Here is an 18,464-nt window from a genome sequence, read left to right on the forward strand (position 1 = left end):
AAAGTGTCCTAGATTTTCTAGGAAACATCAGTGTCTCAGGAGCTATGGCCTTTGAGTGCTGCTCAACAGAACAAGCTCTCCTTTGGATTTCAATCTATTCAATTCACTCGTTTGGGACTCATTCTATCTTCCTGGTTGGCTTTCAGTAGGGCCCAGGGAAGCTGTTCATCTGATGTTTTCTTTTAACATGAGACTAGATCTACTTCTCTCAAACCAGCTTCATAATGATGCATTGTATAGACATTGTATAAATATTTTGGAAAATCTTCCTTTAGACTAAAGAGCCATGAAAACTATATGTGGTTGTATCAAAACAATGTATTTCTGACAGTCATCTCGGAAAACCAGGTTCTCATCTTGCATTTGGGACAAAAGAAAAACATAGTTGTATTTTGAAATGTACATGACTGGTAAAGTCCCAAAATAATAAACACAAAGGGACTACTCAAACATGAGCTGTTCTAAAACTTTATATCAGATGTTATTTAAAACATTGATTTAAAAAAAAGAAAAAGATTTTGTATTGATTTTTAGAGAAAGAGGAAAGAAAGGGAGAGAGAGAGAAACATAGATGTGAGAGTGAAACACTGATCAGGCTGCCCGACCTCCGTACACTCCCAAGTGGGGGTCAAGCCCAAATCCTGTGCATGTGCCCTGACCCGGAATGGAACCAGCAACCTTTTGATGCATGAGACGATACTCAACCAACTGAGCCACACAGCCAGGGCAAAACACTGATTTAGAATTAAGAATTATAAATCTACTCCATATGAAGTGATTTTCATTATGACAGTATTCGTTATAACACAATTTGTTCTAAAGAATGATGATTTGCTGTCTTTGTACAAGAAGGTGCCACCATCTCATCATTAATGAACTGTACTTCTTGAGGTGTTTTCTTCAAAATGATGATACATTTTTTTCAAGTCTACCTCTTTATTTTATGAGGTTGCTGCCTGGGGTGGATACTAGGGTCATGATTGCAGAATGAGCGAAAATAACTAGGAATGGGAATACTTTTGGTGCTTTGCTTTAAGTACCTGAATGAGTAAATTGGCTTTAGATGACCAGTATGTAATGAACCCTTCTTCACTGGAGACTTGGCCTCGCTTTGTAGTTTGAAACGTATTTTCATATCAGAACCTCCTTTTCGAATTAGAAAAAAATAAACATACAACACCCACAAATATAACAGAGGGGCAGAGAAGCACTTCCCATAGGACTGCCGGCTTAGCTTCTACCACCCGCAGACCAGGTGCCTAAAACACGCCAGTCCCCACTGCTCAAAATTCTAGGATTCCTGGAATACAGTTTGAAAGCCAATGGACTATCGTGAAAAATTACTTTTTTAAATATAATTTTATATTTTTAGATCAAATTGCTAACACAAAGTTCAGAGGTAAATGCCCTTTATGTATCTTTTTAAAATGTACTAAACTAATCCAAATTAGTAATACCTATTTGTATAAGCCTAACTAGTTTACAATATATGGCTCTTCCTTCAAGTCTCAACTTGGGCCTCACCTGGGAGTCTTTATAGAATGTCTCCCCTCAGGCTGGGCTGGCTGTATTTCACTGGTGCTTCTGTAATAGCCTGCATTTCCAACATAATTTTATAATAATCTGTATCTCTCTCCTCCACTGGAAAGTGAGCTCTCTGAGGACAGAAATGATTACTGTCTCATCATCTACATATATTTGCTAGCACATAGCAGAAGATCCGTCAATGTATATTTGAGTCCTTGAAATACTTGGAAATTTTTGTTTTACAAATGTATTTTATCTAACAAAACATTTCTTTCTAAGTAACTAAAAAATAGTACATAACTAGCAGTTAGTTTTGTCAAAAGATGGGAGGGGTGTAACCTGGTGAGGTGATGAGCCTTTCTCAGCAGAGTAAGGTTTTGCAGGGAGAGAAGCATTTGCCGCAGAAACTGGAGATGGGGCGGTTGTGTGGGTCGGCTGGATGGTCCAGATGAGCCCTGTGTGTCCCTTCCAGCTCTTGGGATGCGATTCCGTTCTGCCAGCACTTGAAGGCTTTTTCTTTCTTTTGTGCTCTGGCAGGTACAAAAGTGGAGCTCCCATCTACTAGCATTCCAGGTTTCTAAACAGTGAGGAGGCAAACTCATATGCTCAGGTCAAAGAGATGACAATTTTAAGTGAGGCAGATCCAAGGGAGGACATCATTTTGTCCTTACAATACCCCCACAGAGGGCTAGAGACTTTAACAGGTGTTGTCTCATTTGCCCTCCAAACAGCTCTCTGGCAGGGTCTTGTCCAAGGTCACAGAACACAGAAGTGTCTGATGGAACAGATACAACATGAATAACAGTTGACAAGATAATAATACTTTGTTGCTTGGTGCTGTCCTCTAAAGCTCTCTCTACATATCTCTTCCTGGTGTCTTGGCAACCACAATTCTGTTCTGATAACTGGGCCTGCAGTTGTACAGGGCCTTTGTCTTACTGATTTTCTAATGTAACTTTCCCCCCCCCCCCAAAAAAAAAGGAGTGGTAAAGAAGAGGGGTCAATTCCGTTTGACAGGCAGAGCCAATTTCTAAGTAACCAGCTTAAAAAAATAATCTGTGTACAGCCAGAAAAATAGTTTGGGCTCCTGGGCCAACCACAGCTGTATCTATCTCCTGGTCAAGCCACCTTTGTGTTCTTTGGGTCCTATACAGGAAGGGCCTCTCCAGGGCACAGGAAGGTGGCTCCTTCACAGGTCCCTCCCGTGAGAGCTGGTCTTCAAAGTCTCCATGGAAGATGAGAAGGATAGAGGGAGAGAAAGGAAGATTCTACCATACTTGCTTATTTTATTTTGTGGGGCACCATCATTACCCCAATTTTATCATCTTTTAAAATATTTGATGAATGTACTTATTATTTCTCTGAATTTACACTTAAAAAGTGTTAAAATGGTAGATTTTACATATATTTTATCACAGTTAAAAAAAATTTAAAAAATCCTCTTCTTTAAAAATGTCTGCAACAGCCCTCGCCAGTTTGGCTCAGTGGATAGAGCATCGGCTTGTAGACTAAAGAGTCCCAGGTTTGATTCTAGTCAAAAGCATATACCGGGTTGTGGGCTTCATTCCTAGTATGGGGCAAACTGAACTGGCAACTTTTTGGTGCATGAGACAATGCTCAACTGAGCACAAGTATTTATTGGGGGGATTTTGCCCCCTAATAAATACCTGTGCTGTTTTCAGTCTGTGGTTTACAGTCTGTGGATATGACTCTGTGCATTGATCTAGGCCATTTTATATTAGGGGACTTGAGCATCCATGGGTTTTTGTGCTGGGGTCCTGGAACCAATGTCCCACAGATACCAAGGGACAACTTAAGTTTGGGGCGAATCAAAAGTTATATGCTGCCTAGCCGTTTTTGCTCAGTGGATAGAGTGTCAGCCTACGGACTGAAGGGTCCTGGGTTCGATTCCAGTCAAGGGCACATGCCCGGGTTGTGGGCTCAATCTCCAGTGTGGGGTGTGCAGAAGGAAGTCAATCAGTGATCCTCTGTCATCATTGATGTTTCTATCTCTCTCTCTCCCTCCCCCTTCCTCTCTGAAATCAATAAAGATTTATTTAAAAATAAGTAAAATGGCCAAATAATTTCACATACTCTTTCTAAAAATAAGAATAAAAAATTACATACTGATTTTCAACTATGGGGAGTTGGTGCCCCTAATCTGTACGTTGTTCAAGAGTCAACTGCATAATATGACACAGCAGAACAGAAGGAGGGGAGGATGAGTTACGAAGAAAACCTATTTGATCAAAGGGAATTTGTTAAGAACGGATTTGGGCTTGGGTGGTTGCAATCAAAGAAAGGAGCCATCCAATTTTAAATAATTATTCAATTATCAATTACTTTATGATGCCGTTATCCTCACTCTGACAGCTGCTGCCTAGGGGTTTTGTTTTTGGCATTCCCTCCGGGCTGGCAAACCCTTTCCCGGTTTACCTGAGGCTGGATAATGTGCGCCACGCAGGGCAGAATGAACCGAGAGGAGGAGTCGCCTCATAACCTCCAGCTAGCTTTTGGAAAGTGTAACTCTAAATCCTTCGAGTGTGTGGGGCTATTCTTTTTCCTGATAAAATAAAAAAGCAGAGCAAGGACTTTCGCTCTTGTTTAAACCCTCATCCCTAAGAGGCGATAGTGGGTTTTTGGCTCGATAACAAAATAATGAGAATCTGCAGGGAGTGTTTCCCTCCACACTGTGGCAGCTGACAGAATGCTTGTTCCCGCAGCACTTGACGTAAAATGATACAAGCTTTTCTCAGACAATGAAGCCCTTGTGTGAAACAGCTGTCTGGGGGAGATGGCTCAGTGCTATTTGACAGTGGCTTGTATGTTACATAGATACGTCTGGTATTATCTGACCGGGAAAGAACCGGCCAGATGGAACTGAATGCTTCTAACTAGGAATGCTGTCTACCACCGCGGGTGAAAAACATCGGCTCGGATTTCAGCGGCCCTCGGGTGGAATACTGGTTGATTGTGCTTGGAAATCTATCTTTGCCTCCTGAACTGTGGACGGCTTATAGGGGGAACTTTCGGGCTCTATCTGAAACGAACTGATAAACCTAGAGCGTGTGTGGGAGGCAGATTAATTCCACTTTAATTTTGCCTGGTAATAGCATCCAAGTGGGTGAAACTTGGCCCCGAGTCCCCCGAAGGCTTGTGAGCCTTGGCAGCGAGTGTGGGATTGGTAATGAAACCTGAAATGGGGCTTGCCCGGTTTCAGGTTGAGTTACGGAAGCTGTGCACAGTCATCATTGTGGCCGTCTATCGGAGCGATCGCCGATCGCCCGGCTCGCTCTGCCCAGTGTCGCCTGTGGCATGGCTCTGCAGCCTGAGAAACAGCTGGTGGCAAGCAGAGCAGCTCTCCTGGCTTCTGCAACTCATCTGCCTGGGGCCCCTGTGTGTTTCTAAGCCGGGAGAGGTGGGTGGTGCGACCTAGCTACTTTCTGTTTTAGTCTCCTCTTACTTTTTTGGAGTAGCCTTCAAAAAGTCCCTCCCCTTCCTCTCCCCCCCCCCCCCCCCCAACACACACACACTGTAATTTTTTTTCAAGGTATGGCCAACCTGAAATTAGTGACTGAGGAGGAAGTGAAAGTAATGAAAAGGAAATTGTGTGTAATGTGACTTATGTTTAACTTTCTAGAGTGTAGAACGCTCAGTTCATTTTGCTTTGCATTGCCCTGGGCACCGAGAGGACATTACAGAGCGTGCTTTTGTGGGTGTTTCTCTGGGGGTGGTCTGGAGGCTGAGGAGAGTGCTGAGGCGTGAGGAGGTGAGGTTACTGCAAGCTGAAGGCAGAACCAGGCCTGGAACAGCGCTCCTGCTCCCAAGGCCAGCGATGGGCCCATTATTCCCGACAGGAATGAGCCCATCCTTCCCGCACTGCAGAGGCAGAGGTTACAGAGAGGGGGGGCTGACTCATGGAGCAAAATCTCCAGTTGTTTTTCTCTAACGGTGACTATTTTTGTGGAATATAATTACAATGGGCTTCAAATACAGCACTGAGTTCTTTTCTTCTATGTTACCAAAGGAAACGTTAACTAATTTCATTTCCTTCAGCCTTCAAAGGTTCGAAACTTGTAGTTAACTATGTGATGCGTATGAAGTTACTACTTTTTCCACGCTGAGGTAAATTGAAATATGGGTTGGAGGGTAACCACCTTTTATGAGTAAGACTCCTGGAGTAGGGACTGGGGAAAAGAAAAGTAAAATTAGCTGAGTTCCTGAAAACTTGCTCTTTACAAACAAAACAGTACCCCAGCCCCTAACCACCACCACCACCATCATGTTTGAGCCCTGTGGAAGCCCTGGTTTTTGTCTATGGGAAAATTTCTGCTTGTGAATCTCCCTCTTTGTTCATTAGCCATCAAGTTTCAGCCACAAAATAAATAAGTAAAATGAAAGCACTCTTGTTAAATGCAAAGCAGCCACTGTCAGCCAAGAAGGAAACACCCATGTTTTCTATGGAGACCTACTGTCCACAGCAGCTCTGGGTCAGGACTGCTGAGAAGCAGCTGGCCAGTGGTTGGAGAAACTCTGTCCCACGAGGTCACCCATGTAAATAAGAATGTCTCCATGTGGACAATGCCCACAGGTTCGGTCTGGCAAATCCAAGGGACTTTAAAATAAGTGGGTTGACCCACTTTATTTTTAAAAATTCCTTTTTCCTCCTTTACCCGTAATGTTTACAACATTGAGAGAGAGAAAAGCCAGAGGAGTACGAAGAACTCAAAACCTGAGGGTAAGGAAGTTTAATTGACACACAATTACATCCAACTTATCCCCAACGGTTTGGCTCTTCCAGCCTAAGCCAACACAAACAATATAAGAGAAACCAAAGAGGAATAATAGTCCAGCTAAGAATATATCAGCTAATCATTTCATCAGGACTATAACTTTAGACATCATAAGACCTTAAAGAATCAGAATAGGTAAGGCCTGGAATGTTGCAGTTAATGTATTTTTCTGGTTAACATAAAGTTGTAGATGAGTCAGTTAATTTTGAAACATGTTTTGTGGGCACAGTCTGTGCCATTGAAGGGCTCGTCTCCTCTGGTTAGAAAGTAAGACCTATAAATAGATGATGCTGGGAAGCATGTGGGAAGGGAGAAGAGGGCTGTGCATGGGAATTTGAGGAGCATTGGGAGGGGGGGGGGGGGGTGAAAGGAGATAGGGCTTTCTGGAAGAGGGACACCTGAGCACAAGGGGAGAGGCCGGGGGAGGCACCAAGGCAGGAGCATACTCAGCGTAGTGTGCAGCCTGAGCAAAGACACTGAGGAGAGAGGCAGCTTTGGATTTGGGAAACTGAGGGCCCAGAGCACAGAGAGAGTGAGCAGAAGTAAGGCTGGGCTGGTGGGCCTTGTCTGCAAGCCATGAAAGGGAGTTTCTGCTTATCCTGTGGATGAAAGGGAACCGTGGACCAGTCTCAAAGCATTAGAATTATGAGATAAGAGTGTAAACGAGCTCCCTTAATACAAGCAAACCTGGCCAGTGTGCTCAGTGGTTAGGGTGTTAGCCTGAGCTCCAAGGGGGCATGGGTTCAATTCTGGGTCAAGGGCATGTACCTGGGGTGCAGGTTCCACCCCTGGCCCTGGCGGGGTCATGTGCGGGAGGCAATCGATGTGTCTCTCTCACATTGATGTTTCTCCCTTTCCCTCTCTCCCTTCCTCTCTCTGTAAAAATAAATACATATACATTTTAAAGAATACATATATTAGTTATGCCTAAGGATTTGAAATACTGATTTTGACTCAGCAAAAAGTCAAGCACTTCCCCAAAGGAAACAGTCCTTTCTTTCACTCTGCTACCACAGCATGCTAACCTCTGCTCAGTTTTGTCATGGATTCACTTGTGGGTTAAAAGAAACTGCTCATTGCCTTTACCCCTGAGCCTTTTACACCCCTTTTTTGTCCACCAACCAAAAATAAGTCAGACCCGGGGGGGCAGGGGAGGGGAGGTATCACATCTTTTAAATGCCTGGGGTTTTGACTGAATGTAGCCAAGAGGTTTAAAATCATAGTTCTCATACAAGACCCCCACACCCAAAATTCTCATTACATGTATAATCTTTAAAAGAAACACCAAAATGTGAACCTTACACCACCATCTCTTTCAAGGGATCCTCCCTGGTTCCTCCATTGTTTTCACAACTGAACTGCGTTTGTGCGACAGTGACTTAGCGGAGGTGTCCTTTGCTCTCCCATAGGACTTCTTCAAATCCCTCCCCCTCCTTCGCTTGACTTGTCATAGATACTGCCCTTCTATCCATGTGTACCACCTAGAAAGTGTTGATAAAGGAAAGAAATCACCCTCAAAAGGCTTTACCTTAGGAGTTTCAGGCCTACTTTTCAGTTAAGTGTTGAGAGAAAGGAACACAACTGGACTGGAAGTGAGAAGACAGGGATCCAGGATTGTGGGGACCAGGGGAAGGATCGTCTTCATTTGGGCCCAGATTTTCCAAATGAAATGCTATCTGTCCTGCCTCACAGGGTCTTAGGAGAATCAAATTAGATGTGCATGTGAAAATGCTTTGAAATACAAAGTAATAAGATAAATAGACAGAGTTTTGCCAGAACCAAACAGGGATGGCCATCCGAAGACTTTTCTTGGCTTTAGATGGTAAATTAACCTGGGCTTGTCCTCTCCATTATGATCCCTCATAACCATCTCTTGTGGACTCTGAGGTTCCTAGCATTATAAATAGGAGTGTTAATAAAAAGGTGCCCACTTTTTAAATAGAAGGAATTTAGTTCAACAGCGTTTATGGCTGCTGTCCTGTACTTCCATTGAGGACTAGACTAACTGAGTAGCTTGGAGGAAAGGAAAGGGAGAAAGGGATCTTAAAAATGCACTGTCAAGTGCTAATAAAACAACTAGGAAGAAGCAGATTTACCAATATAAAAAGGAGTGGCCCAGCAAAGCAAGGCGTATTATATGATTAGCTACTACGCAAATAGATAGTATAAACCCTGGTTGAATGTCATGCTTGGGTTTGCAGCAAAGATCATTATTCTGGAAGATACGTAGAATGTGCCTTAAGGGAAATGGGAGGTAAGAATTGTCAACTACCTACGTGTTGAGCAATCTGGAGAGACTGTATGGACTAGAGTGTGAAGGAAACCAGCTAAATGAACCCAGCAGCACATCTTCCCTCTGGAGCAACACAGGCTGGAAACCTCTGTCTAACTTTAGACAGTCTGCTGCCTTAAGCTGAGGTCTCACCGTGCCAGTGGAATTGCCCCATCTGTCGCTCTCTCGTTTACACTCCAAGGGCCCTTAGTTGTCACCTTACTGGGACCAGGGGGAAAAACCTTCATAAACTCAGGGAGAGGCCTGGACTGTTCTTCTAGTCCAGTGGTTTCTCTGGAAGGGAGGCTAGCGGGACAGAAGTGACATATACATTATCTGTAGAGCTTTATTTCATTGCACAGAGAGAGAGAAAAGAAAAGAAATACAAATTAAGAAGCGCATTTTTAAAAATTGTTTCTTTAGGGAAGACCATATACACAGATGTTTGCCATTTTAGCCTTTCTACTTTGTGTATTTTAATGTTTTCCCAAATAAAAAACAGCGGCATTTTCAAACGATGGCTACTAAAACAAGCTGTTGCCTTGGCTGGGCGGCTCAGTTGGTTAGAGCATGGTTCAAATATGCCAAAGGTTGCAGCTTTGAACCGCAGTCAGGCACATACATGAATCAATGAATGCATAATTAAGAGGAACAACAAATCTCTCTTCCTCTCTCTCTTTCAAGTCAATCAATTTTAAAAATCAATAAATAAAATTATAAAACATGCTGGTTAGTCCAGAAATCCATTTTTATATTGCAGCTGATACCATCTCAAACCATGGTGTGTGTTTGTTTGTTTGTTTGTTTGTTTTCCATTTCTTAAGGGAGTTCAAGGAGACAGAATGTTCTCTAACCACTGTTTAAGGAATTCACTGTCCTTTGAATTGCTCAATCATACTCAGCTGCATCTGATCATTTCAAGTAATCTAGCAAATTCCAAACCTTTAAATCTTTGTTTTTCTGTTTCACAGTCTCTCCCACTGTCTCTCATCAGAATATAATCCATGAGGGCAAGGCTTTTGCTTATCACCATATCATATCCATCCAGTACAGTGCCTGGCACATTGTGTGCCTTTAATAAATATTTGCTGAATGAATGAATGAATTCCCAGAACCCACAAGGACTGTCCCTGGTCCATGGAAACATAATGTAAAGGTTGGCCTTGCCCACCAGCTTCTGCATAGATGCCAAGCTTTTAGGCTCCTCTGGCTTTCTTGGCCACGTCCTAGAGGGCCAGGCCATCCCTGCGAAGTTAACTGCCGCCCTGCTGCAGTAAAATGGTGAGATGCAAGGCTCACTCAGACAGCCATGTGTTCACTTAGGAAGTGTCTTCTCAGACCTGTCTCTGCTATAGGACAGGTCATCAAAGCACACACTGGAAAGATGCACTATCTCTAGGCCTCTTCCAGAACTTTCTAATACCAGGGTGGGCTGTTTTATACGCATGGAGAAAGCCCACAGCTTACTTACTGTTGCTCCCTTATACTTCTTTTCTTAGCATCCCTGACCAAAGTCTTTTTCTTTACATTCTGCTGAAGGATGGTACAGAATGTTTCAGAGTAGTTTCTAAATAACATTACAATGACTCTTTCTTCGTTATCTCATTTCTTCACCAACATTCAGCTTTATTTTTCCTAGTGTTTATTTCCACTGATGTTTACCACATACTGTTTATCAGTTTTGTACTTCCTTAGGGCATATGTAATAAACATGAAATTTATTTCCAGGAGAAAAAGTTATCTCACACCCCACGTTTGTGACTAGTGGACAAACAAAAGAGAACAAATCCCATTAGAATGTCTTCCCTAAACATTAAAATGAATTTTTAATTCTCTGAAAAAGAAAGCATGCAGGTCAGGGAACTATGAGCTATCGTCCGATTGTCCCACGCCCCCCTGGTCCAGAGTTTCCCTCCTGACCCAAATCGTCACCTCCCTACCCAGAGCCCAGGAAAGAACATCACTTGGACCTAGGAAATGCAAATAATCCTGGAGCCAGTAAGGAATTTCCACTCAGGGAGCATGATGGCAAAAACCCGGGAATCAGAAGGGTCATACTCCACCCCAGATATCTTTGCTCCAAATCTAGGGTGCTGGCCAGATCATGCTGAATGGAGAAAGATGCCCCTTTCTTTCCTTGAGAAGAAATCTGAGTTGCTCTTACCTACCATAGTTGGGTGTTGCCTGGATGACTGCTTGGAGCACTTCTTTCTCCTCAATGGACAGTCACCGTCTTAGCTACTTTTAGTATGACTGGCTATGACATAGCGCAGGTATTCGGCTGTAGCTGAGAATATTAGTGCAAAGTTTGAGAAATATCAGAATTGTTCGAGTTCCTATGTCAGTTCCCAGGAGCTAAGTGATCCCAGTCAGCCAATGGGAGACTTAGGTCTTAGATCTAATCTCCCATGATTCATTCTGAAAATTGCTGGTGTCAAAATCCTCCCCTTCAGCAAGATAATTCAGGAACCTCGGAGTTGGCCAAAAGCCATGTGTTCATTTAGGAAGTGCCTTCTCAGACCTGTCTCAGCTCTAGGACAGGTCATCAAAGCACACACCCATCCCAGGCAACCATGGATCACCTACACTTCGGTTTGTTTCCTCTCCTCTGTGTGGGGCTCACAGTGAGAGGAAGTGTAATGTCCTGGCCCTAGGTGATTATATGTTTTTATTGAGTGTTTGCTATAGACAGACACTGACCTAAACAATTCGCATACATTACCACTTTTAACTTTAACAACAACCCTACAAATAGGCACCAATTGCTCCATTTTACACGCGAGAAAACAGAGCAAGTGACTGTCCAGGTCCATGGCTGCTCTAAGTGTTGAAGCCAGAACCCTTGGCCTACTCCGGGCCTGAGTTCTTAACTCCTGTGGCGCCCTATGTCTGCATGTGCTGTCCCTCTGCTTTTGGAGTGTTGAGAAAGGGAGAGGAGGCCTCCAACAACTGAACAACCTCAAAAGCGTGTAAGCAAACTGGAAAGAAGTAAAAACTTTGCTCTGAGCAATAGCTGCCAGCCAGCTGTCCAAGGCGGCCCCTCGCTATCACTGAGCGGACGAATTCCTGCACTTCAGCTGTTTGGTGTGACTGGTGACATATTGGAGAGTTCATCATTGCCCTGAGTTACGTGTGTGGGAATGCTGAACCATGAGAGGAGTGCCCATGAGTAATGTGCATTACAAACCATGAGCTAGCCTGGCAGCTTTAAACAAAGCAGATTTCTAGAAAACCCTGGGCCAAAATGAAGTTCCTTTTTCTTCTGTTTCCCTCTCCTCAGACTTTGTGAGGAATGAGGTCGAGAAAGGGAGACCTGATTCCACTCTGGGTCTCAGGCTCTGTACATTCATAACAAAACCACAGCAAAACCAGTCCTGTAATCTGCCTCCCCGGTGAGGATTCCAAAGCAGGCCACGTGCACTTTGAGATGTCTCCCCTCTGGTTTCCTATGAGCAAGCAGGGTGCCTTCTCGCCTTCCTTCCCGGCAGGGAGGGCGTGTTGAGAGCTGCCTGGTGGCAGGGCTCCAGCAGTGCAGCTGTGCCCTGGTCCCCGCAGGCTGGAGGGAGAGCTTTGGGACAATGCAGACATGAGGCTATCTCTGCGCGGAGCGCCCCGCCCCCCGTCTCAGCACGCCCGTTGGTTGAAAGGTTCTCGCCTTAGACTGTACAGAAGGCAAGAAGTAGCTTGCAGAGGGGCAGGTTTTCGGCACAGTGCTTAGGGAATTAAACGCACGTCAACAATAACACTGGGCTGTGGAGTGGGAAAGCTGGGACGGTACTGGCGTTCCCCAGGCAACAGTCTGAAATGTTCACTCCTTAGAAAGCCTTTCAACTGGCCAGCGGCTCTTTCCTGACAGTGCCAGACGCTGAGCTCCAGACAAATAATGAAAGCTATGGCTGGAACATGGTGAGTGCCAAGAGGTCCCCCACCAAGGCAGGATGGCTTTTCTTGTGTTTGGATTTGGGTTTAAAAACAAACAAACTGGCGGACCCGGATTGCTGACACAAATAAATCCATAACTATACGGTGAACACTTGCAGTTCATCCTTGCAGTAAAAGGAAAAAGCAAAACAAAACCGTTTGCCTCTTCTCTTGGTAACGCTCAGTGCTGTGGTGGAAAACTCTGATCCCTGAGAAATATGCATGATGAGCACGTGTTTTCCCCTCAGTTGGTTTTATGCTTTCAAAACCTCGGAGCCTCTGTCACATAGACCAGTGGAGGAACGACCACGACTGGGCTGTGTGCACGTGGGTGCGTGCACTGTGTGTGTGCTGTTTTCCCAAATTATTGCAGCATAACTTCCTCTTTGCTTTACCAGACTAAAGCTCAACAATGAGACACCATGTGTAAACTCCTTGTATGTTTGCTCTTTTCAGTTCTAGGGAAAATCCGAACGGCAGTGGGCAGTGCCCAGCTTCTCATGGCCCAGAAATTCTACCAGTTCAGAGAACTGTGTGAAGAAAACCTGGTAGGTAACATTCCCCATCACTACCTTTTCCTGCTAGTACCATGAGAAGAGTGTGTCATCAAGATGGGCCTGATTTTGAACCCAGTCAAGGCCCTTGGACTCTCTTGGATAAAGAGTTTTCTGATGAATCTTATTATCTGCTCTTGTTAAAATTAAAAATACTTTCATGCTTTAAAAAATCTTAGAAGAAAAAAACCCAACTAAGTTAAAACTCCATTTCCTGCTTTATGGTAACTGAAAAATCCCCATTTTCCTGGCTTTCACATGGCATCTCTGATTTCATTACTCTTACCTAAATAGGGACCCCCTGGTATTTCAAAAATAATATTACAGAAAATCATTGTGGATAATGAGTTTCTTTCTGGAATAGCCTTCAGTTCATATATCCTTATCAGAGTTCTCGGTTTTAATTCAAGGGCCAGAGGTGAAGGGCATCACAAAGTGTAGATTTGATCTCCCTGAGACACATGAACCCTTCTTAGACATACCAGAACCAAATAAAGCAAAACAGACACAAAGGCACCACTGCCAGTTTTAATACAGGGGCAAGCGCTAACTCACTCACATATGTAGTAGTTTTTAAAAACTACTGCTAGCTCTACAGTATCATTGCACAGAATAGCTTTCATTGGCCAATTGTTAGTCAGGCTGGATCTAAAACAAAGACAATGAAAAGCAACTTGTTTATCTTGCTGAAAGCCAAAACATTCTTATATGCAATCTAATTGACCCAAACTATGATTTCAGAGTTTTAACCACATCTTCTTGTTAACAAGGACAAATACAGACCAAAAGGGATTTATCTAGACAGGATTCGGCCAAGAAAAAATAGGAAGCATGCAAAAATGAATAGTACTCTCAATCCCTTTGCACCAGGCTTTTCCTTTTGAGATCTTCCTTTGGAGCTATCTCTTCCCTCCTGCTCACCATCCTCCCACCTATAATCTGTTTTCCCTTCCCTCAGCAAAAATTACCTGATCCTTCTTTCACCTTCCCAGAAATTCTATTCTGGATTATAAGATAATATATATTAGTAAATGTATTGATAAATGACTACCACAAATACTTTATTGAGCTTCACTTCATGCCAGGTACAGAATTCCCGCTAATTCGTGAACTTGGTAATGTTTCACAGATCTTAATTAACATGATTCTTTGTTCTTCAAATGTAAGGGAGCTCACATAAAGCTATACTTCTCACAGTGGTTGCTAGGTATATCTGGAGCCCAGTGTGCACACAGTGCAGGGCACAGAGCATGCCTTTTTAAAGAATTATATTACAGGCAAATATATCATGTAGTAGAATACAAACATTATGCAGATTTTGAAGATCAAATTGCAGACAAAATGCTTTGAAAATTTTGCAGATGTCCAGGAAGGGTTAACCTTTTTAAAGCCATCTTTTGATGTTTCCTAGTTCCCGATGGGCTCACATTCCTTGGCCACTAGAGGAACTAAGGTGGCAAAATATGAGAAGCATGTAAGAGGTAGATGAAAGCAACATTACCCTGTGGGCCAAGGGCCACTGATGGCTGGTCAAACCATGTCCCAGGAGCCCACAGTGTCAGACCTTATGGAGCTGCTTGTGACATCATTTCTATGATGGTTTTATGGTTGAGGAAAATGGGCCTGGAAAGGCCAAGTAACTTGACCAGGGCCACCTGTAAGAGGCCTCACCAAGATTCATATCTCAGTCTCTTTGACCTCAATCCATGTAAACCCACCCACCACCCTACTTATCCTCCAGAATTTGAGCTGCATTCCTTACTCTTGTGGAGGGACCTTTGCAGCAGGAAGCGTGGTGACCTGGTAGTGGCATTGTTTAGGTCTTCAAAGCTGCATGAGGATGACACTAAGATTAGTCACAACCAGATCCAGTTCTCCTTTCTTGAGTTCTTACTCTGAGGAAGGGAACACTTGAATACCACATTTTATCTAGACCACATGTGTCAAACACAAGGCCCGCGGGCCAAATCCGTCCCGCCAGGCCTTGCAATGTGGCCCGCACCGCGCTGTCATCACTGCACTCCGCAATCACAATGTCAGTTTATGACTGTTCAGTAAACCATTCGGCCCGCGATTTAGGCTGGATTTTAGATTTTGGCCCCTTCTCTGATTGAGTTCGACACCCCTAATTCTAGACTCTCAGACATAGAATGGATGGATGATAGTTGCTTTTTCCCAGTAAAACTAAACCAAGGAACCCAACCCCCCTTGTCTTTTTACACTCTTCACCATTTCTGAGCCCTAAGTGGCCTGGTTCAGACTAAGGCTAGTACTACAACTTCTTCTTGTGCCTGGGATGTCACATGACCCACTGATTCAGAGACTGGCTGGGTGCCTAAGCTCTTTCTCTCTGCTTCCTCTTTTATCCCTTTCATGATATGGGGGTAAAGAGGTTCCTGGTGAGGAGGGAACAAGTTACCCATTATATAGAGTCAAAAATAACTCTGCCTATTGTGCTATCATGTCATGCATTGGTGCACTGAAACAATTTAGCCAATGGAGTTTATGACCTAAAAGACTTTAGTGAACTCCAGAATATGAGCAATTTAGATTTTGGTCAGTAATAAGATAAGGAAATATATTGTGAGACCATAAACTCCATTTGAGAGGTACTTTTTTGTACCTCTCAAATGGAGTTTTGTCCAAACTATTATCTGTCTTTCTGAACCTAGATATTTAGAAACTTTTTTTTTCTTTTAGTTTACTAAATTAAATGTTATAGAGAAACCCTTTCATTAATTCAGGTGTCATTAGCACAGATTTAATACTGAACCAAATACTTACAAACTTTAGAATTTACTTCTTCCAATGAATTTCAGAACTATGGGTAGTTTTAGAACTATAAGTTTATAAAAACATCTTTACTTGTATTTATTTTAAGTCTAGATAAATAATGCTAGTCCACTCAAAGGGCTAAAAAGTTCTTTCCAGCCCATTAATTTGATGATCACTGACCTACACTTTCTGAAATCCTGATATCATTTTTTATGATGGTTTGTCTTAAAAGAATAAACTAGTCTCAAGTTATTATACAGCATAAGGTCTCACAGTCTATCTAGTTGCCTGAATAGTTAGAGGTAACCAAAACTGACCCCAGCTATAAACATCTGACATATGGCAGCTCCCACCAATCTAATGCTTTAGCTACCACTGCAGGTAGTGATTAACAATGAGCATGGCACCTTCAATCTCTTAGTTATGTATTTTCTGTCTTAGATCATAATAGTTTGTGGTTCAGACTTTCTAATACTTGGAGTGACATGTGAATGGAGGCAAAGAAAGCCAATCCTTAAATACCAAAGACTGTTCAATATTATCTAGCAAATGGATCACTATAGGCTCTTTGTGTATGTGTAGATATGTGTTCTCATATTTGCTATATTATGTTATGGTCAGTTTAAAACAAATGCATTTCCAAATGATTTTGCCAAAGTACTTATATGATAAATGACTTCTTATATTAATAGCATTTTAATTGTCAAACATATATTTTATTACTCCTCATCTGTCTTCCCTAGTATTTCACTCAACATTAGTATTAAAACAAATCATATTTTAGATTACGTATCTGTTCTCTGAATAAGTTGGGTAGCAGGTATTCAAATTTCAACCCTAATACCCTGTACTTTTTTCAAAGATGGTATTTTCATTAAATATGGTATTTTATATGCATCTTATCATACATTCTGGATTTTCAAAAGATTACTCTCCCCCCACAGTGTACCAATTACAAAAGAAGAGTTTTATAACCTTGGCATTTGAGAGTCAGATGTGTGTATAAAATTACCATTTGTAATGACCTTTAAAACAAAAAAGTCAAGCTCACAGAAACAGAATAGAAAAGTTGCTGAGGTCTCAGGGGTGGAAGAAATAGGGAGAAGCTGGTAAAAGGGCACAAACTTTCAGTTAGGAGATGACTATGCCTGAGGATCTAATGTCTAATGTGTTGATTATAGTTGGTAACACTGTACTGTATAACCAAAATTCGCTGAGAGAGTAGAACTTAATGTTCTCACCAAACATTTTTCTTAAAGTTGATTAACTTGACAGAGGGAATTCTTTCACAATGTATATCAAATGATCATATTGTACATTTTAAATGTCATTATTATTTGTCAATTACACCCCAGTAAAGCTGAACATATAATTTTTAAAATAATCATTGGCTAATTACTATGAAAGTACCACTTTAATCTGAAAACCAAAAGGAACTCGCCCTCCTCTGTTGTTTGAAGTATTTGAGAATGTTACTTTGGTCCTGTGCTTGTTGTCATGGATCGCCTCTAAAGCGTGGATATTCTTCTTTCTCTGTACAGAACCCTAATGCTCATCCAAGGCCCACCTCCCAGGATTTGGCGGGGTTCTGGGACATGCTGCAGTTGTCCATAGAAAATATTAGTATGAAATTTGATGAACTCCATCAGTTAAAGGCCAATAATTGGAAACAGATGGATCCTCTTGACAAGAAGGTAGAACAATGTAGATTTTGTATGGTTCATTTAAAAACCTGCACAAACACTGGACAGTCTAAATAGGCTTCTGCATTCAGTCTTGCTGTTTACAATGTGAAATGGAGCTGACATCATATTAATTTCATTGTAATGACAATGTTTACATAGTAATCATTTGGGATATTATCTGTAATATGTTTCAGGCATATTTTTAACGAAAAACCTGTCTTTGTGAATTGGAAAATGGGAATGTGGCCTTTTTTTTTTTGTTAATTAAACTTTAAGTTAAACCATTTTAGTCACTGGAAGGAACTGCCTCCATTTTGCTTTTTAAACTAAAATAAATGACAACTTCAGTGCATGATTACATAGAGCAAGAGTTCAACTTCCTTACAGCCCTAGGATGTGTTTCTAAGGAAAATAAGCCCTGAAAGCTAACTGACTTTGATAATCATTTCATAAATATAGGAATAAAGAAACCACTGTTGTCCAAGTCTAAAAATATACACACCATCAAGTTTCACAGTAATCAAAAATGTTGGGTTTTTTTTCTTTATAAAAGAGTTTACTTTTGGTTTATTTGCCTTGGGGAATATTGCTCATTGGATGCAACCATTTAGAAATGAAGACTCATATTTTTTACTTTAAGTAATAAATTGCAATTTTCACATTGGATTATGGTGGTTCCACCAGGCTCACACAGGTATACAATGTCCTCCCTAGGCTGGGCTGTCATGCACCACTTTTTTAATGCCTTGCTTTCCTAAGGCCTGAGGTCAAATAGTTCCAAGAGATTCAACTGCAAAAATGACTCACGGTTATCCCCCTGAAGCACTGATGGCCCTGCCCTTTTCAGATCTCCTCACCTATAGAGAGCTCATGGCAATCCAGTCGGTTCTGTTGCTGCCCATAGTATCAGGTTTCTTAGGGTCAGAGGGCTCCCCAG

The 18,464-nt window shown here is 42.3% G+C and overlaps 1 protein-coding gene across 12 annotated transcripts in view; it reads left to right on the plus strand.

Annotated features, from left to right (window-relative positions):
* The window catches only part of DLGAP1 (DLG associated protein 1), a 572,027-nt gene that overhangs the window by 548,415 nt on the left and 5,148 nt on the right, over positions 1-18,464 (plus strand). For all 12 annotated transcript variants that reach the window (XM_036418494.2, XM_045574247.1, XM_036418496.2 and 9 more), the window contains 2 exons: positions 12,970-13,061; positions 17,384-17,536. In XM_036418494.2, the coding sequence (XP_036274387.1) occupies positions 12,970-13,061; positions 17,384-17,536 (245 nt within the window). The remainder of the gene's footprint in view (positions 1-12,969; positions 13,062-17,383; positions 17,537-18,464) is intronic.

The sequence above is a fragment of the Pipistrellus kuhlii genome, unplaced genomic scaffold (genome assembly GCF_014108245.1).
Source record: "Pipistrellus kuhlii isolate mPipKuh1 unplaced genomic scaffold, mPipKuh1.p scaffold_m20_p_6, whole genome shotgun sequence".
NCBI lineage: Eukaryota > Metazoa > Chordata > Mammalia > Chiroptera > Vespertilionidae > Pipistrellus > Pipistrellus kuhlii.